This window comes from Caloenas nicobarica, chromosome Z (assembly GCF_036013445.1).
Source record: "Caloenas nicobarica isolate bCalNic1 chromosome Z, bCalNic1.hap1, whole genome shotgun sequence".
Classification (NCBI taxonomy): domain Eukaryota; kingdom Metazoa; phylum Chordata; class Aves; order Columbiformes; family Columbidae; genus Caloenas; species Caloenas nicobarica.
The window spans coordinates 86,917,362-86,944,405 of NC_088284.1; the positions used below are offsets into that span (position 1 = coordinate 86,917,362).

General features: G+C 39.3%; 2 protein-coding genes across 6 annotated transcripts in view; one reads left to right on the forward strand and one right to left on the reverse strand.

The window, feature by feature from the left end:
* Window positions 1–15,224, reverse strand: part of DDX59 (DEAD-box helicase 59) — a 29,333-nt gene extending 14,109 nt beyond the window's left edge. Inside the window, exon 1 of one of the 2 annotated variants that reach the window (XM_065656553.1) lies at window positions 15,106–15,224. The gene's annotated coding sequence lies outside the window, so the exon portion shown is untranslated. The remainder of the gene's footprint in view (window positions 1–15,105) is intronic. The other variant, XM_065656549.1, reaches the window with a different exon arrangement.
* A 540-nt stretch (window positions 15,225–15,764) lies between these two features.
* CAMSAP2 (calmodulin regulated spectrin associated protein family member 2) overlaps window positions 15,765–27,044 on the forward strand; it is an 87,759-nt gene continuing 76,479 nt past the window's right edge. For all 4 annotated transcript variants that reach the window (XM_065655555.1, XM_065655556.1, XM_065655557.1 and 1 more), the window contains exon 1: window positions 15,765–16,132. In XM_065655555.1, coding sequence (XP_065511627.1) covers window positions 15,994–16,132 — 139 coding nt within the window. In that variant the 5' untranslated portion in view covers window positions 15,765–15,993. The remainder of the gene's footprint in view (window positions 16,133–27,044) is intronic.

The following is a 27,044-nucleotide window of genomic DNA, read 5'->3' on the forward strand; positions in this document are numbered from 1 at the left end:
CTCAGGTTCCACACAGCCAGTTAACAGATGAATACATCCCAAAGGCCAAGTCTCCAGCCCATTTAAATATAGTGCATTTTGAGCTTCCTTTGTAGCCAAAATATCCTCATGTGATGTCTGAATTTTCCACCTGGAGTGAGCTCCCAGTGTACGCAAAATTAGTGAGAATGGACTCAAGTTAGAGTGCAAATAGCGCCTAATGCCTCGCTCCCTCAAGTGGCCAGTGTCAGTACTGACAAATTCGAAAATTAAAATATGCCTCAAAAGGATGTGTTTCATCAAGAGGAATGGTTTTGGTTTTCCATTATGCTATTAATTATTTTTTAAAAAAATCTCAATATGTATCCTCTTTATCATTATTCTGAACTAAGGAATCTCAGTGCCTTAATGTTTTTTAATGTTATAATGGATCGAAAGCATGAAGTTTATGAAGACGTCACTCAGAGAATAAATATGATTCCCTGGTGTTTTGTTGTTGTTGGGTTTCAGGTTTTTTATTTGTTTGTTTTTGTGTGGCTTTTGGTTGGTTGGTTTTCCTTTTTTTTTTTTTTTTTTTAAAGTGTGCCACAATAGGTATAATTGGAGTTAATAAAACATCCACTGCTTGGGTGAAAGGGAGGGGGAATGTGCTTCCATTCAGAAGACATGGCAGTCAAAGCACATTTACTTGGTGATTGGTGCATGTGTCTGCTCAACCTGATGCTATGAAACTAAATATTTTCCTGTTTCTTTAATGTTTTGAGATTTTGAAGCCACTCAGCATATTTGTAGGTAGGTAGTCAACAGCAGCTCTAACCCAAAGCATACTTAATAAATAGTTCTTTGATTGAATGAGTCAATGACTCCACTGCTTTCTGAATTACAGCTTTAAAGGAACCACACAGGAAAAATCTGGGTAATCTAAAAACAAATAATGGTGGCTAACCATTAACTTAGTCTGTTCTGCTAATATCCATACAAAATGTCCTGATTTAGTACAAATATGGCATGCAGTATTTTTACTCTGAGGCCCAGTTTCTCTCATAATCCAAACAGCCACCTCCTATGCTTTTTGAAAGTAAATAATCAGGGAAAGAAGACTAAGATTCAGGGAAATAATCAGAGAAAGAAGACTAAGATTTTCAGGCTTCCTGATCCTTCTTTTTGAAGAGCCACAGTCTGAGGAAATACTGGTCAATATTAGTGTCTGCAGAAATCTGTGATAAAATTTGAATTAAAAAACCCAACCTAATTAAATCTGAATTCTTAAAGCATATTATGCAGGCGGGTTTTTTCCTATTAAAAAGAAAAAAAAGAACAAAAAAAAAAAGGCAGTCCTACCCTGAACCTCCAGCATTAAATGCCACTAGTCCATACGGAAATAACTGTCCAGGACAAATCATGCAAAAATTATGAACATAGTTAATGTATATGATTATATACTCAAATACTGCATATAATATTTCCTTTGAGAATCAATGGCCCCTGATTTAATATTACCATAGCCTTAGCACAACTGCAAAAACTACAGCGAATACAATTACCAGCTTCTTTGTACAAGATACAGAGTAGCTTTTTCCAGTTAAAATGAATGATTTTAGGATATGCGAATAATTTAAACTAATTTACAAATCTCTGTTAGGTTTCTGAGACATACAGAACAAGAACTTGATCAAAAGACTGCAAAGACAATTGCAAATTTCCAGGGACTTCAGTAACCACTAAACCGGAGCCCAGATTGTTAGAAAATTCAGGTGGAAATTAACAGGATTAAATAAATCCTGAAATATAACATAGAGGTGTGGAATTAAGAATTACAAATTCTCTTACTTCGTATTAATCTGGTTTTCTTTCTGAGAGGATACAAAACATTATATTTGAAAGCTCCTTACCAATTTGCCATTTAGATTTGTGTTCCAATTAATAAGGCTGTTTGGAGGCATGAAATCGACATCTATTCTAAAACCAAGATAACACTCCCACACCATGCACTTACTGAAATTAAACCCTTTTCCCCCCGACCAGGGTCCCAGACAAAAGGATGGGGGAAGGAAGAAAAAACAAATGCACAAGAGACAACAGGGATTATTAAATTCCCTCTTGGCAGATGACCTGTGTTTTTCATATATATTGCCACCTGCCCCCTCAATAAACTCTCTTTCCAATTATATCTCTTCTTAAGAGATGACGACCATTCTAATTAATTAGAAAGTATGATAAACGTAACAGTTTATGCTCTGGTACCTCGCATTTGTATTACAAGGAGACAGGTGGGAGAAGCACAGAGTGGTAAACCATTAGTGTGACAGACTGAAGGAAAAATTTACATTGTAATCCCTTTAAGAAAATGGATAATAAATTTCCTTTTCCACCTCTAAAGCTCCTACCAGCATTTCTGGTTTTGAGAGCAGAAACCACTGTACTAAGAATTATTTAGAAAATATGCAAGAGAGCTGCTAGAAACTAGACTTTTTATTAGTCATACTGTTAAAACCTGTGCCAATGCTAATCATTTGGTTTAGCTTTCATACTTCCCTACATTACATTTGGTCCCTATTCTGACTCTGCATCAAATCTTAAACTGGCCTAGTTGAATCCCTCACACAAGAATTATTAAAGGACATGGAAAGGCTAGAACTGCTTCTACAAAAAGCCAGCTCACTGCTGCCAGAGTAGAAGCCAAATTCAGGATGTCCCCACTATGAAGTTCCTGCCAGCTGTGACTAACGCCTTCGGGAGCCACTGGAGCTGTTTCAAACCAGAGGATCCTCCCAAGGGGGGCTTGGTGGCTCCGCAGCTCCAGGATTCGGGTCTCAGAAGCTTCCTTTATGTCCGCCTGCACCGCTGCTCTGACTCTTACTGTTGGGCTCTAGCCTACAGATTTTTAGATTTGTCAAATGTCACTCTTTGTGTACAGCATATTCAAGGCAGTCTTAACAGTTTAATTAAAAAAATACACCTTGTGGATATTTTTTCCCACTGACTCATACTGCACGTCTCTGACACTAATTTTGCAGACCTGTGGCATACTTGGCCTTAATTGCACTAGCACAGATCTTTGTCATGTGCTAAAAAAGACACTGTACATGACTGCTAAGCAAAACAGAGGATAAAAGAATTGTGACTTAGTTTACCAAAAAGAGTCGTACCTTCAGCTAAAATCCTTTCCAAAAGGATTGTAATGCAGTATAAATACTTGGTCACCAAGTAGTCCATTTGTCCATGACTTTTTTAACAGGGAAGTACACCAGATGGCTTTAATTTCATAAGACAAAGTAAAAAATGTTTTGCCTTATTTCCAAAATATGTCCATCAGTTTCACTGTTCCTTCCCTAGATGTATTTCTTCCCAACTTAATTCTTTCATGCATAGAAAAGAATGAGTGAAAAGACTGTTAATATTTGCTATGGTTAATGCTCTTTTTTTTTTCATAAACTCCAGAACACTCATAAACTCATAAACTTGAGAAGCTAGAAAAGCAGGGCTAGTCTCCTGCCAGTTCCTCCCTACTAAATAATGTATAGCCATTTGCAACAGCCTGAAGTTCTTCTATCAGCTGGGAGGCCATGGTTTTCATTAGCTTTAGAAAATAACATAGTGGTAAAGGACCAATCTGGATCTGGTCTTAGCATGACTATATTTCTGTCCCATTAGCTGTAATACACAGTACAGTGTTTACACTGGCTGCACTAGTATGGACACCACCTAACTCAGGGTAAAAGCTACCAGCAGAAAGCTACCATGCTGGTACTTGAAAACGAAGAACAATTATGTCCCAGCCAAATGGTTTGGATCACATGGTTCTGTTTGCCTCTGAAATGGTTCATTGTGTCCTTTAACTATGATTTGAAGTACTGTCCTACCCCTTTAATTCTTTGAAAAGTAATTTTCTAAACATCTATATGTAAAAATGATCTAGAGTAGCCTCCTAAGTGGTAGGACTTTTTTCTAAAAATGTATTTCAAAATAACTAAATGTGCAATGATCAAGTCATTACAGAACCAACACACTACTCAAATTTTAAGGAGTTAAAACACCTTTGTATTCTGTAAGTGAAAACATACCTTAAAATTCCAGTAATTCCACTGGCTTATTTATTTTCTTGTTTCATCAATGAAAAGAATTAGCATTAACCTGATCATATATTTAAACTAAATTCATCCTCACACTTGTATATTCCCTCATGGCAAAGATGAACTGCCCTCCCAGGCAAAGGCTACGGTATAGATAAAGGTGTTAACAGTCATCCTACAGAGACAAAAAAAGCACAGATCAAAGAACAACAAAGTAACAGGACTGAATAGCAGGTCTCAGCATTATTTACCCCTATCCTCTGGCATAAAGTCCCTAGTCTGTGAGGAAGTAAAAGGCTTTAGGCTATACTCCAACCTGGGAATACCAAAGTCCCACGGATCAGTCCAAAGGCAGATTGAGTAAAAAAGGAGTAGACCAAGACTCTGTAAATCCAAAATTGATCTTACCCTAAGCCTCAACAGTCCACCTCTGAATACTTACATGTCAAAGCTTGGCTCTACTTACACGTTTCTCACATAGCTTTCTTATTTATATACTTCTGATAAACCCAGTTCAAACAAAATGATCGAGCTTCTAGCTCAATTCCAGCTAAATCAGCCCTTGCTGTTGTCAGCACACCAGTTAAACACATCCCCTTAAATGCAAACCTAAGAAGTAGAAATCACTCATCTGCAAACAACTTCCACTCCATACTCTCATGTAAGTCTAGCGAAACTCCCACCTACCTAAAGAGAGATGAAGACATTCTCAGAACATGGCTTGGCTCCTCCATTCAGTCTGAGAATGGCACTGGACCAAACACTGGATATTGTTTGGATTTTTCTCATAAATGTTGTTCTTATAAAGCTCTGCAAGGAAGCATACTATTAAACATGAAAATATAAAACTGACATACTTTTGCCTTAAGGGATACATCTAAAACTCAGTATGTGTAATTAAGTTTTATGGCATAAAAGACAGAATGTTTTGTTTTCTCTTTTAAGTTAGACATATCAGCAAATACAGTAAAGGTGTGATAGAACTGAGGATCTGAAAGCACTGAGTAACTGAAAATACTAATAAACACTAATTACATGAGACTATGGTATTCAAGATAAACAAAAGAGATGAGAATACATCACGAGGCTCAAAAATCATAAATCTTTTAACTCTCTCATGAGCTTTCGCTTCCGTGAATCACTTGCAGTATTTATCAATTAGTTGTTACAAATACTAGGCAGACAAACTTCCATTTCTCATGACATGGTGGCACTAAGTTGTCCATCTGTGGTTTAATTGTACACTTGGAAACCACAGACCGCTGAAGTTAAATCAACGGATTTGTTCTCTGAAATTCAGTTAGTTTCCTAAACTTTGTTTGCTGCAAGAACATGCAGACCATGCATTAGCTCAGCTTGATAAAGCACAATATCTATTGAAAAAGAAGGCAAGCCTCAAAAAATGCAACATATCTCTCACTAGCACCCTTGAATGGCTGCTCCCTATGCTTTTTATTAGAAAGATTCAAAGATGCCAGCAACCTTACAGCTGGTGACTGTAATAACAGAGGGTAACAAGACAGAAATAGTGAATGCCTCCTTGTTAAGCAGTTTTGTGCTGTTCCAAGAGAGATCTGCCAAGAACTTTCCATGCAAACCTTATTTTTCTGGGATTTGTAACTTGGCTGCAAAAAAATCCAGCACGATAATGCCCGGTTCAATAGAATTCAGATTACAAGTTTTAAAACACATTTTCAAGTTTCTGAATAAATTAAATTTACACTAAATAAGATAAACTATTTAGAACTTCATTATTGTTTTAGTTGCTTTTTTTGAAAAAACCCTCTGTTTAGTACGTTTGCACCCCAGATCATTGCATGTTTTCTAACTCTCTGGTATTAAGTAAGTCTGAAGTATTGCAGTGTGAAAGGAGACTTTTGTGCTGTACGGTCAAGACTCCACTGTATTTTCATTTTAAGGAAGACTCTGTGAAATGCATATGAAGCACTCATGGGAATCTATCTGCTAAACAATTCAGTGGATTAAATCTGTGCTAATTCTTAATACAACTCAGCTGACTTGGGTACAAGGCCAGGTTGTGAAAAAATTGGCTAAGTTTAACATACCATTCTTACAAAACATAAGCCTAGAATTTCCATGTTATATTATGTGGAGTTGTTTTTGTTTTTAACCAAATGATTCAAAGCTTTGAGCTGTGCAGAAGTCCAATTTCAGTGTTCCCATTTTCTTTTTTGGCACATGATCCATAAGGACAAGGTCATTTTGAACAGTTCCTTGCCAAAGCAACATTGTTTCCTGTGGCAACTAGCAAGATGTAGATTAGATTTCAGGCAATACAAAGATTGCAGCCCAAGCTAAGGAAGCTCTTTCAGGCAATAGCTCCATGTCAAAAAGCAAGAAGGCTATGCTTGTGTTGTTGGCTGAGCTGTGAAAAAGCAGTGGCTTAGGCTTATGCCCAAGAGGAAGAAACCTCCTAGCAATTCAAAACTAAAAGAGACGATCAAAACATATCAATAAATTATAAAACTGTTCTGAATGTATCTGTTGAGCTCATTTCAAAGGAAACACTGAAAGGAATAGGGCCAGAAAAGACCAAGAGACAGAGCAGCTTAGAAAGTCTTGACTAACTTGGGTTTTCCTTCAGGAACATTTGCCTAGAGCACATGATACCCCCAGAATACCTCTACCTACCTTACAGTTCAACACAAATTAAAACTAAGTAATCCTGTGGAAAAACAGTTCCTCTGAGAGTATTTGCAATTCAGCCAAACACGATGGGTATACAATGACTTTACCATTCTTGAGGAGTTTGTATGAGAAAAGGCTGAGTTGAGGTTTTTCAGCTCAGAGAAGAGAGGAGAGTGAGACCTTATTGTCGCCTTTCAGTACTTAAAAGGAGCCTATAAGAAAGATGGGGACAGACTTTGTAGCAGGTCCTGTTGCAATAGGACAAGGAGTAATGGTTTTAAACCAAAAGATGAGAGATTCAGTCTAGACGTGAGGAAGAAATTTTTTAAAATGAGGGTGGTGAAACACTGGCCCAGGTTGCCCAGAGAATTGATAGATGCCCCATCCCTGGAAACATCCAAGGCCAGGCTGGACGGGTCTCTGAGCAACCTGATCTAGTTGAAGATGTCCCTGCTCATGGCAGGGGCATGGACTAGATGAGCTTTAAAGGTCCTCCCAACCCAAACTATTTTATGATTCTGTGATCATACGCAGATCCCCATTCTGCTCAGCTCCAGAGTAAACTAAAGCTGCAGGGGAACAGCTCCCCTTGACATTACCAATGTAAATACATGAAAGTAGAGTACTGCTGTACTATACAACCCAAACAAGGAAAAAACATGGCTAGCCAGACAAGAGACAGCAACAAAGAGCTCCTACCAGATGAGTGGAGCTTGGGACAAAAAAGGAAAGGTAGTGAAAAGGATTTTGCATTACTGTCTGCTCTGCAAGAAGCCACAAAGGTAGTCAGTGGTTACAAAAGGGTGTTGGCCCCGGGAAACACGACATGTCTTCCTTTAATGATTAGAAAGCCAGCAGAAGCACAGACACAGAGCATCTCCATGCAGATGGCTCTTAATCTTCTGTTGATACACAGGAAACCAGCTCTCTGGCAGCAGTGAGGTTATTTCTGTGGGACTGGGCTCTCTCAAGTAATGAAATCAGAGCAATGTAATAATACTAAAGCCTTTTTTGTTACTGCTTGCCTAATTTTACAGTATCTAAAACTTTATCATTCTGACTCTGAACTAGAATGGTTCATCACTACTTTCTGCATTTCCACCATGATATCCTGGCCCCTGACTAGAACTTCTATGACCTACTGCAACATAAACTTATAATTCTTTTTTTTTCCCATCTGTTTCTGCTGAAGTATCCCACATTCAAATAAGTCAAATAGCATTCCTAATTATACCAGTACAATACCACTTAAGATCTTAGTAGTAAATGAGAGTAAAACATGGCAGTGTGCCCTCTACCTTAGATACACTTGTTTACTGAGCCAGTTTTGCTTCCCCATCTCTTCTGGTGACCATGACTTACTGCTTTTCTCACTTCTGAAAGAGCATACTACCACCTGGGACACAGACTCTCACGTACCCAATTTCAACAGTTCCCCTATGCATAGCAAAACAGCTGAACAAGCTGGACCCACACCAACATAGGGGTTCACTGCAATGAAATCTGTTCTGTTACCCTACATTCTCCAAACAGGCGCTTGCTTCCTTTCTGTTAAGAACAAATAGAAAAGAAAGAAAGAGCTTGATACAAGCAGAGAAGACTTGCCAGACCAAAAGGAAACTGATAGCTATACACCTCACCAATTCCCCTTTCTTACACAAAATCTCCAGGAATCACTTTTGTTGTTTCATATAATCATCCCCCTTGATTCAACACAGTGGCTACTAGCATACTCTTCCCCAGGTTGATTCTTCCCTCATTTAGTAAATTACCATCCGTAAAGACTGTACTGTAGCTGTTAAAACAAACCCCGGATTGTGGGGCATTATGAAGTGCTCTGCAGAAGTGGGAGTCCCAGTGTACTTTGTCTCAGAGAGCTTCCAGGGCAGCAGCCATCACTAGGGCTCACACATTCCCTGAACAGAAAATTTCAGCCTTCTTGCCCCTTTCCTTCATCTGTATTTAACTACGATGGCTAACACAAAGAGAGGGCTGTGTTTCTGACACCCATGATGACAATTGACATTTCTATTCTTTGTGCCACCAAGTGGAACCATCACTGCTCCCTGCCCAGGTGGGACAGCTGAGACAACACCATCTGCTTTAACAGAGCCATGCACACTATACAGCAAGAATATCATACAAGGACAGATTAACCAGAGAGGTGTATAAACTCTTCAAAGGTAATTACTCTTTTCTGACTTCCTAGAAGAAAGTAATTATCCAGGTTTTTTCTTCAAATTCAAATATTCTGTATGGCACCCTTAATCCAGAAACACGATTATATACACACTTAAATTTAATCATATCTGTAGCACCAGTGATTTTAAATGGGAACTACATACAGGATCAACCTAAAGCTTAAAAAAATCCCTGTTGGAGACAAGTTTTTATTACTAAATATATATACGTTTAGTTCAAGGCAACTATTAAAATAATTGTTGTTCTTTCCATGTTTCTAATATATACTGAAATAGGGGAGTATTTAAGTCAAATTGTTCCACATAAGGTTGACAGCCTATACATTTTTTGTATATTGAAAATGTTTTCAAATGAACCATAAAGCATACATCTTGTAAAGCTACACAGAGAATATTATAAACAAATTAGGTTATGCCAGAAGAGAATTAAATATAACAGAGTTCTACGCACTCAGGTTGTGACGACCTCACCATGCATGTGTAATCAAAATCTCCAACATCAAGGGTCACTATGTATAAATTGTTACAATAAAAATCTTTGATACACATTTTTCACAGCCACTTTTTAACCAGCATACCAGCTATTCACACCCGCTCCCTAAAGAAATAATCAAACATCCCTCAATAACATGCAAATTCTCAGTAAGTTAAGGGAAACAGAGAAACTGCCTAAAAATTCAGTGAAAAATTGGATGATGATGTTTCGAAGAAGATATACAGAAAAAAATCCTTCATCTGGTAGTCTCCTATGTTATTCCCTTGCTTTCCTCACTCTCCTCATCCATCTTCACTACTGCCCCTTCAAAAAAATAATTCTTCTGCAACTAAATGACACCATAATTTTACTGTTCTAACAGAGCATTCTCTCCTATTTACTGCTGGACTCATTCAGATACACATAGGCTTCAGTGAAAACTGAAAGCAGGGCCAAAAGATAGGAAACTGAAGTCTATTCATGGTCCGCTAATAAGTCATGTATATGCTCAAAACAAATGAGCTTCTATGAACATTCAGATCTTTCTTCACATGTAGAAGCAGAATGAAAAAAAAAAAATCAGCCAGTCACTTCAATGGAGTATAGTTCAACTGGAAAAAGTGCACAATTTAGTGTTCACTCTCATTCAGACTTAGTGAAAAAGTCTTGCTAACTGATTTAAGCTTCTTATAACTGAACGCACAGTTTGAAAACTAGAAGCATGCCCATCTTCCTCTGGAATGTAAATAAAGCATTATCTAACAGCTACCATCATGGCAATAGCATTGCACTTTTGTTTTGTACAAAGTGGTTTTTCGAATGTCAATTTCCCACCATACATTTATTTTACAGTGCAGCTAAGCTAGCTCTAGTATTTGAGGGTTATATTTAAGGGTACGATCTATTCCATATGTTTCAAAGTTTATAAAAACATATATCAGTTATAACAGGGTACTTGCTCTCTTCACAGACTACCCAGCAACAGTGGAATGTCAAGAAAAAGAAAGCACTGGAATTTGGGAGTATTGCACAGCATACCTAGGAAGAAAAGTCATCTAAAACCCCCTAGCATGAGTCCAGTTCCAGTTGGGTAGAACACAAAAGCAGCCAGTGTGAAAACCAGATTAAAAAATTAAAAATAAAAAAAAATAAAAAATAAAAATAAAAATTAAAAAAAAAACAAAAAAAAAAAAAGAAAAGAAGACACCAAAGTAACCAGAAAAAGAGATAAACCAACCAGCCACCGTGCGTGTTGAGGGAGATGAGAGGTTTTGCCTCTCACAGACCACAGGAAAAGGACAGATCGGTTGCCTGGCTGGTGACTCAGTGGAATTGGGGGCAGAGATGTAGATTTCTTTTCCCCCTTCACAGACCTACATTAGGTCAAAGACAAGTTCAGGAAATGAAACCAGTAGCATCCGAGTATTAAGAGAAGTGACTGTTAGGTACCACATTTGATTGCCATTGGGCAGATTTTTTGGTTGTGCATATTTCAGTAGAGAATGAACCAAAGTAGCTATTACCCTACCTTTTACCTTTTTTAATTTTTAACCATATCAAAAATCACAGACAATCCAAGTAAAATGTCATACAAAGCTTTATTTTTCCTTTGACCCTGTACAGTTGGTAAACTGTTCCCTTTTAAATGCCTCAGCACTTTCTGATTACAAATTAATAGAAGAATTTGAAAGACAATAATTATGTAACTGTTCTTGTACTTTTGTATCATCCTGAAACGGGAAGAACATACTCCCTTTCAAAATCATCCTCCGAGAAAACTCCTAGCTTGCAGAAAATACATACATGCATTTCATACCTATTTAAAAAATGTAATTTCTTAACTCTTACAGTTTTACTGGTTTTTTAGCATTACTTATAAAGAAGTATATTTAATAAAATATAAGTTTAAGAGGCTGGAATATCAGTAATTCCATTTCACAAGTCATCCTTAAGCTGTCATAACCTTACAGAATCATTTACGGATGACTTGTTCAACCTCACATACTCAACACAAAACCTCCTGAAGTCAACAAGCACGTTTCATAAGGGTCACATTGGGACATGACTGGTTCTTGGTCGGTGTTTTGCCAGTCTAACAGTTATCACAGCAAGTTGTGCATGCTGCCTCTTTGCCTGAGGTTACAGGCCACAGGGTGCACCCCTCCCCTCAGCCACTACCATTTCTACCACGACTGATATCCTTTAAACTACAGCAGACAGATGGGATCACCTTAAACGGGCAAATCTGACAGAAGCAATTAAAGATAATATCCCCATGGTGCTATTCCTCACCATTTTCCAACATCAAGCCTGAAACAGAATAGTTGCTGTGAACTGCTATGTTTATGGATTTGCCGTAATACAACCAGCTAATCTGAAATGGGAATATTTTTACTACTCTTTGGAGGTAGCCTGATAAGCTGGCTGTTCACTTAGCACTGAGTTTGCCATGGCAAAACCAGTAATGGTAGTGCTAATTTAAACCATTTTACTTTACCTTGATAATCAAGTATTGTGAAGGAAGAAATTACACATGAAATCTTATTCCAGTTTGAACACACTCTGTAATCTAGCGCTAGCCTGAATTTAGTCTAAGGGCATCTACTCTGTAGGTATCCTCTCCAGAAGCCAAGTCAATCTTAAAACAAGTGAAAAAACAGAGGTATAAAATCGTTAGTCAAGGTTTATTCCATTATCTTCCAAGGTTAAGACTATTAGCAACAGCTGTCATCCACGCCATTATTCACTGCTTCATGGTCATATGTTTCTGTTGCCTGACACTGACTACAGGCTTGATGCACCCACTATGTAAATTGCCAGATACATGACAGTGAAGAATCAGGCCTATGATGTAACTACAGGATAAAACTAGTCAAATGGGTTCCTAATTTGGGGTAAAGGGAGGGGAAAGGAAGGGAGAAAGAAGGTTAAAAAAAAAAAAAAGTCTGTGAGCTGCTTGTTTAAATCCTCCATACTTTGCCTCTCCACTTGGAACAAACTTTAAAGTATAAAATACTTTGCAGAAGAAAGACTGTGTACGGAAGAGATCATCATTATTTAAAATATTTTAAGATGAATAAGCAGGAGCTCAGCAGAAGGCAGTGACTCCTCACTCAATTTTTATCTACTCTGAACAATTAGAGCAAATTTTAATCATTTCCCGTGTTGACTGTTGATATCTTTGTCAATGCAATAAGCAAGATCCCATTTTGGCATGTCTGTAAAAGCAGAACTGGCACAAAAACTCCAGCAACTGGTGGTGATATTGTCTTTTTCACTTACACATCTTAGATTTTATATTCATGCATTCACTTCTAAGAGCACTGAGCAAATTAAAAACCACATTGATTGCAGTTACCACAAGACAGCTTTTTTAGATTTTGTTCTGTGACTCTGAACAGGTTTAATCAGCACAAAGGCTGTACCCACAAAAACTTCTGCAGTTTAAATTAGACTGGGAGCAATGTTTATATATGCACCTACCAATAACTGTATCTATTGCAGTTTCTGAGATGCATTCTCTAAAGAAATATTCACTTTTTTTTTTTTAAGTAAGAAGGGACTCAAAATTGCAAGAATTTTTGAAGATCAGACCACATTTTTATTTTTTTATTTGCTTCAGGTAGGTGTCACTAGTCCCAGTGTACAGTACCTACATACTGGTGACGTTTTGCAAGTGCACAGAAACAGACGATAAATACAGGACTCCACTAAACATAACTGATGAGTCCTTATTTGGATTCTGACACATTTCTGTAAAAAGGCCATTTCTGAAACTTTTGTATAATTTTATGGGTACTAGTTTGTAATCTTTTGACCTCTCAAAGTGGGTCCTATACCTATCATACCTAAATAATGTTGCCTTATAGTTTTGCTAAACATGTTTTCCTGCAGATTCATCTAATTTTTAGTTATTATTTTGGACATACAAGAAACAAAAGAGTTGGGATCTGGGACATTTTTTTTTCCTAGCTCTGATCATTTGAGGTTTTCAAGCTTATGAATTCCAGGTGTTTGTTGTTAAATATACAGGAAGAATGAAACTAGTTTTATAGTAGCAATGGAAAAATATAGTTAAAATAACATTAAGCATCTAATGTAACTTATTTCTAAAGTATATATAAAAAAACAATTCAGGAAAATATGCAAATGCAGGTTTTACTTTAGTTGGTGAAAACTAAGCATGTACTCTTCCTAAATAGAGAACACTTTTCCAAGTCACGCCTTTATGTTAATTTGGTATTATTATTCCTGTTTCTGTTGCAGAGGATCTGCGCATTTCAGTCATCAGTGTGCTAAAGCAAGGATTCCTAAACTTTCCTTCTCCCCTCCCTTCTGCTGAAAACTGCCAACAGCAGCTTCTAGTTTTGCAGCTAGCTATGTACCACTTATGAGTGGTATGTAGGACAGTTTGGGAATCCCATCCCAGAGAGCATACAGGGATATAGTCAACAATTATCTCTTCAAATGTTGACCTCCGCAATCCTTTCATTTACTCATTACTAGTAAATATAGATTCATGTCAGCAAAACTGTAGAGTACACTATGGCCTCATATTCATGATATTTGTATCAGTGTACACATGAAGTGCTAGAAGCATACATAGCCACGTAACAATGGAAAATCTTTCTCCAGATCGATTCATAGTTCACTTTAAGCACAGAGATATAAGCGTCTGGATAAAATACTATTTGAAACCTTAGTATCATGCTACGACTGTGTCTAAATATTCTTTTCCAGGCTCAGTGGGGCTAAAAAAACCAAACCAAAACCAACACCAACCGACCTCAGACTGCCATCCTCCACTGTAATGGTTTGGGAAGACGCTTTCTAAATTAGCACAAAGGGTGGGAAAAAGAAAGGCAAATTAACTAATAATTACTGTAAGTCCTTTAGTGATCCAAGAAAGCTCAGCCAGATTAAAAACTAACTATAAAAAGAAATTACCATCTTGAACTGTTTTACCACGCAGCTGCTAGAGCACCCAGGCTGGCGGGAAGGAGGGCACGTTTCTACACTACACCAACCCAGCAAAAAAAAGCACAAATTCAGTACCCTCTGGCACCGCTGGTCACCCGACGACCCGGTGCCCGTGCAGGGACAGGCAGGCACAGCCAGCCCCCCAGACCCGCACTTCGAAGCCAACTCATCTAATTGTTGGACAAGGCACTAACCACCCAGTTACTCGTTCCTACCGTGACTAATACTTCTTTCCACACAGGCCACTGCTGAAGTGACTCTGCTGAAGTGTCTCCAAAAACAGCCCAGGTACTTGTGAGCAAGCCAGCAGATGGTCTCTAGTACAAATTATTACTACTGCCTGTTATTACAGTTATTACGTGAGCAGGCCCTGAACCATTTCAAGGCTCTGTCATTTTTCAGCCGTGGTATTGGAGAAGTTATATATAGGCGCAAGTTAAAGCAGAAGAGACCCGCACACACGCAGGGGTGAGAAGCCCACCCCGGGGGCAGCGCTCCCGGGCCCACCGGCTTTCCCCGCGGCGAGGGGCCGCGGCGCCCCCGCCCCTCACACACGACGCTCGTTGCGGCCCCAGCGCCGGGGCCCATCCCGACCAGCCCAGAAGCCGCCGCGGAGGCCAACAGCTGCGCGCGGGAAGGGCCGCCCAGCCCCGCTGTGGAAATCGGCGTCGGCAGCAACGGGTGGGCCCCGCAAACGAAGGACACCGCCCTTTTCCCCACAGCCGGGCAGCGCCGGGCACCCCCTTACCGGCGGGAAACACTCCGCCCGTCTCCCGCTGGGTTAAGACAGGGCTGAGCCTGCCCGAGCTCCCTGGGCGCCCCAGGCCGACACCCGCTGACACCCGCCCCAACCGACCCCGTCTGAGGCGAGTCCCGGCCCCGCGCCAAGAAACCCCCTGTGAGGAGAGGGCGGCCACGTGACCGCCCGGCGGCGGCGGGCGGCCCGCCCCGCCCGAGCGGGGAGGCGGCGGCGGCCGCGGCGTCAGCGCATGCGCAGCCGCGCTTCGCCCATCCAGTGCGGCAGCCGCGGGTGGAAAACCGCAGCGGCAGCTGCCGAGGGAGCCGGGAGCGCCTCGTCTCGCCGAGGGGCGGCTGGGGCAGCGCCGGGCGCGGGGCAGCGGCGGGGTGGCTGGCGCTGCTCCTGGCCCGCTGCGGGCAGCGGCTCAGGCGGGGCGGGCCGCGCTGCGTTTTGGGGCTGGTCCCCGGCGTTTTGACATTTGGGCGCCGGGGCCGGGAAGGGCCGCGTCCCGGCCCGCTGCGGCTGCGGGGGCCTTGCCGGCGGCTCCCGCTGTGCGCCGGGGGGCTGGCGGCCGCGGCGGCCTGGCGCGCCCAGCCCTGGCCGGAGGGGCTCCCCTGGGAAGGGGGGGCCGGGGCCACCGGGGGCCGCTTTTCGGAGGGTGGGGGGCGGCGGCGTGAGTGAATTGAGACAAAGAGCGAGGAGGAGGAAGAAGAGGACACTCGGGCTCTGCCACATTCCTGTGCGGAGGAAGGCGGGAGGCGGCGTTAGCCCTTTACGGACAGCTGGGCTCGGCGCTGCCCTCAGCTGCTGCCGGCGCCTTCCCAGCCGTCTCTCCCGGCCGCGGAAGGAGGAGGAAGCACCATGTAAGTTCGGAACTGCCGGGGGTCCTGTGAGAAGATGGGGGATGCCGCAGACGCCAAGGAGATGAGGAAGACTTTCATTGTTCCTGCCATCAAACCCTTTGACCATTATGATTTCTCCCGAGCAAAAATCGCCTGTAATCTCGCCTGGCTGGTGGCCAAAGCCTTTGGGACAGGTAGGTGGCGTCTTCTTCTTCCCTTTCTTTGATGGTGGTTCCTGCTCGGTTGCTTCGCTCCTGAGGACGTGCGAGCCCTTCCCGGAGCTGGGAGGGGTGGGAGGTGCGCAGGGAATGGCTCGGGGCTGGTCCCTGGGCTCTTCGTTCCCTCTCGTCTTGTGGGGTTTTTCTGGTTGTCTTTTGGTTTTTTTTCTTCAATTACCATGTAATCTTTTTTGGAGCAGTACCACCGCTTCTATTAGTGAGTAGGTTGTGTGTATTGGAGCTACCACAATTTTATTTAACGAATCGAGCTCTATAAATTTTGTCTTGCGTATTCCCCGGGTCACGCTTCTAGAATGAGGAAAAAAACCCACCAGCGATCCATGTTTGTCTGTTGCCTCGAAAATTTTCCTAACGTTGTTTAAGAGCTGAATTGTGGGCTAGCAATGGAAATAAATGGATGCGTGCTGTTAAGTTCTGACGTGTGACAGTGCCTGCAGCCATTGGAGAGGTTAAGCAGTAAGAGGGTTTCGGGAAAAAGAGCGTTTAATGCCAGGTTTTGGCCTGCACAATACAGAGGGTTCTCCTAGTCTGTGAGCGTAAATGGAATTTATTGTAGTGCCTCCGAAAGGCATTACTGCTGTGTCTTTGAAAACCTGGGCCTTGAGGAATACCAGACCTATTATTCTATGCCTGAAATATTGTTGGGCCTGGAGGAGTACCAGACTTACAGAGGTCTTCTGAGGGAAGCTGTTTGAAAATTTACCAAGCTGCGAGTTTATATATATCTATATATATCTGTAGCATATTAATCACTTGATTTTATGTGGATTAAAAATAAGGTTTTTCTTTGAAAAATTAGTTAGACAGTAACAGTCAATATTTTTACCTGTATTCTCTGTAGAGTTCCTCCTTCTGGAATTCTGCACCTTTTGTGTTTAGAGCCAGAGCATTGTTATATATTTGAACAGGGTTAAAGGTGTACCTTTGTGACGCCCCTGGGAATTGATGATATTGGACATGGTGCTTCCAAAAAAACTACTTCCAAAGTGGTCGAACCTAGTGAAATTTCAGTAAGGTCAGTAGCTACCAAAATAAAGTGCATGTTCATCGCTTTAGAAAGAGGAAAAACTATCAAAATATTGTTTCCGTATCAAGATTTGTCAATAAACTCTCCTTGCTTTCCTTCCTGAAATCTGGGCAAGTATAAAATATTTTTATGTATGCCTTCATTAGTTATGCAGGCATGAGAGTTAAAACAGTAGTAGTGAAAGTTCTTGGAAGTACTCGATTCAACGTTTTTAGAGAATTATCTTTTTTGGTAGCTTGGTTCTATAGGCTCTACTCATGGGATTCTGGTTGTACAGTGCTTGTGCAATTATTATATAACCCAGCATTCTAACCTGAAAATGTTTTTCTACTGGAGTTTGACAAATTTTCAGCCTGTGGTTGAAATGTCTTGGTTTATATTGGTTGAGTTGCCATTGGATGTGTAAAGCAATTTGCAGAGTACTTTTCTGCTACTTTTCTATAGTGTGATCCAAACCAAATTCTTTTAGTCCTTCTCTTCATTACTGTGGTGGTTATGAGGTGCACAACTGAAGCATGATTAGAGGACATAATAGCTCCATCTGCCCTCTAAATACTGCCATAATGTAATAGTAGGAAGAGAGGTTGACATACACAACTGTAGCGTTTATGATCTTATGGTTCTTGCACTAGGTTAATGTCACTAGTAGCCCCAAAGAAGAGTTTGTAGCAGAAGTACGGAAAAAGAGTGTACAGGTCTTGCATGTCTGTAGTACAAACGCTTCCTTTATATTTGGAGCAAAACAGAAGAACTGACCTTCACCTTTTCCAAGAAGGAAGGAAGTTTGGGTTTGTTAAATTATTCATTTTGCTTCTTTGGAGTAGATCGCAACCTCAGTCATGCTTTCTACCTATTGCTATATGCATTTGTACAAAGGAATTAGAAAGGATGATTAGTATGTTTATGAATGCCACATTTAATTTCTTTTTTCATCCCTGAAAAGTTGGAATTCCTTAAGTGGGCAGAAGAAATGAAGGAGGTTTTTCCCCACCCTCTCTGAAATAAATTAATGCCATTCATTTTGATTAATAAAAAGCGTAAGTTGTTGCTGTCATGTATCTGTTGAAGAAATTATATCTTTACATATCACATGGGCACATCTTTCAGTGGACATAGATCACATTCTTAAAAGCATATTTTAATACAATCAAAATTGGGGATACAGCTTTGGCCAGGTGTTGTGAAGATAATTCTCTCTTATTAAAAGAGACTTTGAAATAGGTGCTGTTCATTAACATTTAGTAGTGGCTTTTGGTGTTTAATGATTGACATCTGCATCTAAAAACTGAAAGACCAATTATATATTGCTGTTGTCCTCAGCAAAGCTGCAAGAATAGTTTGGCCTGTAACAGAGTCAGGGTAACTTGTCTTATTATTATAGTAAGGTGTCTTATGAGAGTGCAAGTATAGTAACAGTCAGATTGAAGGCATCTTGTATGAAGAATTTATTAAGAAATACTAATTAAAGACAGCAGTCATATTTAAATGTTGAGGGGAGTGTAGGATTTTGTGCCTTGATGTTTTGTGACGAGAAAATCAGCATTAGGACAGGTCAGGTGAAATGTTTTGTAAAAATCAAATGAAGTGACACAACTTATAGTAACTGAAATAGGAGAAAATTAACAAAAAGTGTGAAAGTGGGGAATGTTTGACCTTAGAAATTAAATCTGCAAACATTAAATTTCAGCATTAATGCCATGTGCTGGTAGTTAACCATTTCATTGTAGAGAAACTGCTTTCCAAAGAAGCGATTGAACTGTGGTGATATTATGTGCTTTAACTTAAAAGTGTAACAGGCATAATTTTGAAATAGTCTTGATGTTGTGTTACTCTGTGTCCTTTTTAATTTTTAAAACAATAGAAGCGGATTGCATTATTCTTAAGTGTGAAGTTTTTGTCTTCTACTCTACTGTAGTCATAGAAAATGTGGCTGGAAAATTTGTTATCCATCTGCCATCCTAAAGACAGGCTGAGCTAAATATATATCATTCCTGACAGATGTTTGTTTAGCCTGTTGTTTTGAAATCTGTAATTATAGAGACTCCATGGTATGTCTGCTAGTCAATTTGAATCCTTATTTATCTCTACATATTAAACAGCATAATAATCTTGATGTCTTTTGCTACACTGTAAAAACCATTACTTGGCCTATGCCCAGCGAATGTGAGAATGGTGGGCTCCTTACCTCTGTATAACACCTTCCACATAATAAAAAGTGTCTCCTCTCTGTTCTACTGTTCAGATAAAACAGACATTTTTCAACTTCGTTTTGTAAGTCAAGCATTTTTGGACTCTGTGTTTTATATGTCTGGTGTTTTGGTTTTGTTTTTTCCCCTCTGTATTTTTTTCAGTGGTTGGCCTTGCATGAATTCTGTACTTAAATCTAGATTTCTGATGGTCCAGCTAAACCCTTACCAGTATAGGGTAGATTCGAAAAATTACTTCATCTTTCCAGCTTATAATACTCTCATTTATTCACTAGAATATTATTATTGTCCTTTTTGCATTAGCCTAGAATTGTTGACTCATTCAGTCTGTGATTCACTGTAGCTCCATATCTGTCTCTGCAGAACTGCTGCCTACTCAGTTGTTCCCATCTTGTAATTGTACAGTTGTAGGTTCCTGCTTTGCAGCTATACTTATATAACCGCATCCTATTTTCAAACCACTCCTTCCATTTATCAAAATCATCTTGAGTTACAATTTTGTCTTTCAAAATGCTTTCAATCCCATTGTAGCTTGGAATCTCTTCTCTAGAATCTCAGCTAGTATAAATGAAAATACTAGTTCTTGAACTTTGAAGTACATGTTATTCCTATATGATAGGGGACCTCTGAGTACCCTTGGAAGCTTTTTTTTCAGACAGCTTTACATCCCATTTATAATTGTTAAGACTATGTCTGACGTGTACGATTCTCAGAAAATTATGGGAAAAAATTTAAAATCAAGTTAAATCTGGTGCCGTTCTACTATCCACGCAACATATTATCCTGTTACAGTAATACATTTCACTGGTTTAGCATGAGATTTTTTTTGACAGGAGTAAACTAAAAAAACCAGCTGCGCTAGTCTGAGTGCTTGTCCTAAACGTTTTTGTGTTTTCTGCAGTCAAAATAAAATCGTAATCCACCTTTTACCATTAAATTTATCCTTTATAGGCGTTTGAAGCAATAGATTACAAATTACATCATCTGCAACTAAACATTACCCAAGAAACTTAAAAATAGCTTTCTCCTGTGATTAATGTTTTCAGAATTCGTATGCAGCTACTTAGTGCTGTTTGCAGATGTTGCCAGTAGAACCATGAAGGGAGGAAATGAACTTCATGTATCTGACAGAAACAAGTTTTAACTAAATATTCTCATCTGTTATGTTGGGTGTTGCAGGCCAGAACATCTTTTAATCTTTTCCTAGCAGACCGTATTTCTTTACTTTTATTCAGTATGGCAGCTAGCAAAAACTTGCACAAGAGCTTAGAGTATAAAAGCAAATGTTTGTTATTCTTGTGAGGATTTTTTCTTTTAATAGATTCCTTTCCATCGCCTCTCTAAAATAGTTGCTGACAAATTGATACTTTGGTCAATCCTACTAAAATCAGTTGATTTGACTAATTATCAACTGAGATGGTCTGCTTAGAAGTTGATTTTATCAATCCTTTCTGTAGAACATGTTTAAATCATGGTTTGAATGTAGATTTTTTTTTTAAGTAAATACATAAAATTATAAGAGCTTCCGAACCTGTTAGGTTTGGCAAAGTCATCTGAGGTTGTAGCCTGCATGTACAAAAGTATGGGCAGATGAATTATTAAGTTAACAGTTGTCAGGATTCTTACTACATGATAGCCCTCGGGTGGGGTAGTTCATAATCTGTTCTGTGACTTCATGTCATTGAGCCTATTCTCAGCCTATTTGTCTTTACAACTGAAGTGCCTGTCTGCAGAATGGAACAGATCTGATGAAGACACTGTAGCCAAATGCTGTAGGTGAGGCAGGTGTTAAGATATATTTCTTCTATCTATACCTAGTTTCTCTATTTTTTTTTTGTCAATCATTACAGTTACTACTGAGAAATATTTTAACCTCCTCTCCATCCACCCATGATGTAGAGTAATCTGTTGTGTTATTTTAGCAATTCTGTATTTAAAGGTGGCTCTCATTTCAAACCAAAAAAACATTTGAATTTGAAGAGTATGTATATGCTGTTAATCAGGAACTGATCACCTTTCTGATATGAGATATGTAATTTCGCTTATACAGCTAGCTGGTGGATTTTAATGAGCAAAACTGGATAAAATTCCACTCCTGAAATAACTTTTGACAAGTTCCTTTGGTAAACTCAGGGCTCTGAATGAATGTTTTTGCTGATCATCTGGAAAATGGGTCTGGGGTTGGAAAAACCTTCAAGACTTTGCAAGATAAAATGAGTGAGTTCTTTTTCTCATATGCACTTTATTTTTTCTTGGACAATACATTATTTCTGGATCAGGTGGTAGTGATAAACCTTTCTGCTATGGAGCTGCAATGTAGTGTTTGAAATCTATTCACATAATGTAAGAGTTGTACAGCTCTAGCTGTTTCTTTTAGCAGTCTTAAGCTAAGAAAACCTGTAAACCAGACACCAAAGCAGATGTGTCAGCTGAAGTCTATGTAGTTATGGCTAGCAAAAAGTTTTCTTTGGTTTAGTTAAGTCCTATAATAGCTCAAGAAATAAGCATTTATCTCTAAATTTCTGAAACAATCTTTTGCTGTGTCTCACATGCTATTTAAATAATATCTTGACTGTCAGAGTCATCAGGGTGCTAACTGGGTGAGATGGGATTATAACTATACTGTCACCGTTATATTTCTCATATCTTACCTTTCCCAAAAAAAGTTCTGAAGGCATTTATGCTAGTAAGAATTGATACCTTTATTGCTAAGGTTACTTCTAAGTCATTGTTTTGTTTATCAAAACCTGAAGCAAGATGCAGGTTTTGGTAGAGTAGATGTTAATCTTCCCCATTTTAGTAGGAAATGCCCCTACCAGCCCCATTCGGTGTGCTGGGTGAGTAGCGCTTCCTGTTGTGCTGCTGGAGACAGAATATCAGACAGGATGGACAATTAGTGCGACCCAGTAGAGCATTTCTTACGTAATTCTCAGTGCTCAAAAAATAACTCGTCTGGGTGGGCTGTGAAGGTAGAACCTGTGCATGTTTTTTCCTTGAATGCTTTTGGTGTATTTTTGTTTTAAATAAGGAATCCCTTTTAAGTGCAGAACTGCTGCCAAAGCAGTGGATAGTGGTCTATTTTTGTGGCATCTAGAGGCAGGAGGGTAGGGTTCAGTTTAATTAGGTGGACAAAGTTAAGAAGTTTAACGCTGAAGTTCAGTCTGCCATAAATTTATAGAACTTAACGTTTTAGATACTTGCCCCTAGGCAGAAGTACACATACTGCCTGCTAGCCAGGAACAACATAAGTAGCAGACTGCTTTAATAAACCAAAAAGTAAGAATTCTTTTTTAATATCAACTGCCTCATTTAATTTTCTGCTTCTTGATTAAACATCTTGTTTTATAACTTTTCTTTCTACAGTAGCATTAGTTTGACTAACCTGCTGTAAATATTAGAAGTAGAGTACCCATTAGAGCCCACAAAGGTGTCTCCAAAATAAAATAGCAAACTGAAATGTCTCCGTCTTCTACTAAGGCAACAAAAGAAATTCATCAGAAGCAAAATAATATCAGTTACACTTTTCTGTGTTCTCAGTCCTCAAACTCTTCCATGGGAGCTCTTCTCTCTTGTGCTCAAATGGCTAATGTGACACCAGAGTCCTTGTTGGCAAGTGGGACTCTGAATAAAGTAACTTAGCACTGTTACCTTATGGCAAAAGCATAACTTTGCTGTCCTGCAGGTCCTTTAAGATTCAGCATAAATTCATTCACTGGTTTGTACTAGGGAGTGGTTAGAGGTATTAGTCAGAATTTTAATGAGATAATTCTGTATTAAATCTTGAAGTCGTCTAGAAATATTTTTTTTTCTTAGTGTCTTTCTTGACTGCTGTCAGTAACCTATAGAGATGAAAGTTTCCTAGGCTGAGGTTTAATGTGCCCTTGTAGCTCCTAAGAATTATGTATATTTTAATTAGAAAGCCCATGGTGAAATATTTTAACTCATTTATATTATCCTCAAAAAAAAAAAAGAGACCTTGTTGACAAAGACTCCTAAGCTTTTGCACTTCCTTAATGCAAATGTTCATAAATCTGGAACTGTTCACTCTTATAAACTTGAAAAACTCAACAGTTGCATAACTCAAAGGATTGTATTCATCCGTGTGGAAGTCTGGAAATTTTACAAAAAACCCCAGTTTATTTTTAAAGAAAGCGTAGACTTTCCACATTAATACAAGTAATTTTTTCCAAAGGAGGAATTCATACCATTCTCCAAGGAGTAATTCATGCTTACCTGAGCAGAGAGGTTTGTTTATAAAACAGCTTTTAAAAGCAAATTCAGGGGTGGTAGCCATGAATTATTTTTAGGTGATTCCTTCCCTTTAAAATGGTCTGTTTCAATGGAAAGTTAAGTTACAATTCTATCTTATAACCAGGGGAAGTAATAATAATCCCCTGTTCGCTTTAAAGCTTGGAGTAAGTCCTTTTTTTGGTCATCTCTCAAGAGAGCTTCCAAAGAGAGGACTTTTGAGTCAGTTATAATTGATGGAGAAATGACCATGAAGGTATGTTGAATACTCTTTTAAAGTTAGCCTGATTATTAAATTTATGTTATTGTTTTAGGCTATTGTGGTATTTCCTTTTTGTTCTTTTCCCTGTGTGTCGAACTTGTGCATTAACTTCATGTATGCTCTTCGTAGGTCAATATTTATGAAATTCAAAATGTCTTTTTTTTAAAAAAAAAAACCAAAACCCTATACCAAGAAAAGATTTCCAAAGTTTAAACCTGTGGTCCTGTTGACAATTTTAGGGAAACACCAGTGTGGAGGCAGTCTCTGGAGATAATCTAGTTTAACCTCCTGTTCCAAGCAGAGCTGGCTTCAGAGTCAGCAGAGGTTTGTCAGGGCCACGTCTGCTCAAGTTTTGGAATTTCTGGTGGACGGTAGTTTGGCAGCTGGGTCCCCGGGCAACCTGTGCCTCGCTGTTGTCGCTGTGTAGAATCTTTTTACCTGTATCCAGTTGAAATTTCCCTTGCGGCAGCTTGTGGCCGCTGCACAGTCCGAGTGGGTGTTTGTGCCCCTGCGGGCTGGGCTGGCAGAGCCCTGTGAGATCCCCACCGCTGTGCCAGCAGAAACGCTCCCTTGGTCTCATCCCTATTTCATGTGCTCGACTCCCTGCTAACGCAGCGTCCCCAATGTATCTCTCTAACCCACTTGCTGTACTTTGCCTCAAATTTCAAGGTCAAATGGTACTTTAAGGCAGTATGTACAACAAGGTATTTATCTTAAAACTGTTCATTTACTTTGGAGTTTAATCTTGGAAGACTCTTAGCTGGGCAAAGGGACTCGTAAAATGCACATATTGGGAATTAGCATTAGGATTCTTGTCTGCCTAACAATCTTCAATCCTGCCAGAATTGTTAATAAAGGGTTTTGACCCTGTTGGTTGTTCTGGTAATCTGCTGAGAACTGGATGTAGCCTTGAAATTCCCTTCTACAGGGCTGCAGAGGCAATGCACGCTGACCCTGGAAAGGCAGCTGCTTTGAGATCAGTAACAGGAAGAGGTTCCTCTGTGTCTAGCTGCTGCGCTTCTTTTTAACTGTAACAAAAATGAGAACACAGTTTGAATCTGCTATCAAGATCTATTCTGGTATCAAACAGTTTGATACACTAAGTGGGGAAAAGTGCATGTGTTTCTGTCTGTGCAAAGGGAACTCTGCTGGGAGTTTTTGTGAAGACTTTTGATCTTGTTGCAGCAGGGATTCCTTATGTGAATGCTTTCACTTTTTTTTTTAAAATAAATTCAGAATATGTATGTAGTAATGGTTTCTCTTCCTAGCTCCTTGTTTCTGTATTCTTTCCCTAATAAATGTTTTTTCCAGTTCTATTTTTATGAACACTAGGAAGTTTCTATTCTAGATTCATTTCTGTCAGAACCAATGAAATAAATGAAATTGCATGCATCCGATTTTGTCTTTTCTGTATTTTTCAGAAGCAAAAATATCTTTTATAAGTAATTCTGTTTTCCTTTGATAGTTATAATCTTGAATTTTTTTTTTTTTTTGTAATTCTGGTTTTTTTTTAGTGTGTTGAGTTTCTCTTATTACTAAACCCCAGTAGTGGATATCTTTCTTTAATGATAAATGCATTTATTGCATCTTATTATGTCAATTTAGGGTCTGTTTCAGTGGTACAGAAGATTAGAAACTACTCTTTAACAGATGATGGGTTTGGCATTTCCTGTTTTTTTGGATTTTTCTTCTGGCTCAAATTTTCAGGCTTGAAATCCGTCGATGTCTTCAGTAAATCTAAACCAAAGAATATGTGACTTCTGTTTCTGCATAGCTAACTGCTCCTGCTTCAAGAGGTGTTTTTTCATATAGGAATGAGGCTTTTTAAGGTCTTCTCAGAAATTACGAATGGCTTTCTCTCTTCCTCCCTCTTGCCCCCTACCCCATCTAACTTCCTATGTGATTCAAAAAGGGTGTGTGTTTTGTCTCCAAAAAAGGCAAAACATACTGCATGTGCATTGCGAGATATTTACAAAACATGTTTTCTAATGTTCTCTAGCTTGAGAAAATAGCATGAAGATGCTTTAAAAGTTGCATTTGGAATTACAGAGGATAAAGTCGTGAAGACGATTGAGCTCCTGATATCGAGGTGAAGACGGATCATCAGGGACTTCAGAAATAATGAGCTTAATATTTAAATAGACAACGTAGCGTATGGGCAAACAGAAAAGAAAGAAGGACAGGTAGAATTGACATAGATGGAAACAAGACCAAGGGAAGCATATACCTCGAAGCTTACAGAGTTCCTTAATAATAAATGCTTCTTATATTATTGTATGACTGTAGGTCCTATAGAGTCAGGAAGTGAGGCTGAGAAGCACAAGAGAAGATGGCAATATCATTGCCTGACACTGGTAGACTTTTTTTGTTAGTAGTTTTATTATCATCTTGTAAAAAAAGTAATGTTGTTAGGCATTAGGCTTGTATTTTAAAGGACAAATTAGTTTTGCTGACAGTATGTTCTGATCTGTGTTCTAAAGCAGAGCTGTCAGCTTTCTAGCCAAATTTAGGCTCCTCATTTAAGCAAATTATAAACTATACCTCTCTCCCCCTTTATATTCTGAATTGACAAATAAGAAGCAATCTTTTATCCATTTTTACCATCCTGAAGACATTTAAGAAAGTATGTGTAATATTTCTTTCCCTTTATGCACTCTACAATGCATATCTTCTCCTTTCACAACTAGGAGGCCTGTAGCTCTTCTTCCAAAGCCCATAATGGAAGCACATGAACTGCAATAGAATATGTATAAGGAAGAAGATAATCTGTCATTATCTTGTGATGGCATGTTCTGGGGTTTTTTTTCTACTCCACCCATATTGAGCTGTTTACTTCACCCTCTGCTTCAAACCTTGTCTGTTTAGCCATTTATCCAGCTGAAGGCAAAGGGGATAGAAACCTTGAGTTGCATCACTGTTTTCAAATGCGCTTTTTCTTCTTGTAGCAATTAAACAGGCTTTTCCATTTGGGCTCAGGAAAAGAATCATGTGCTCTTTATCCCGTAAATGCTTTTGACTCAACTAATTTTACAACAATGGAGAATGAAATTCTTACACAGGGAGAATGGAACATTTTGCAGTGCATATGTCTAGAAACGTGAAGTCTGAAACCATGTCTAGGTA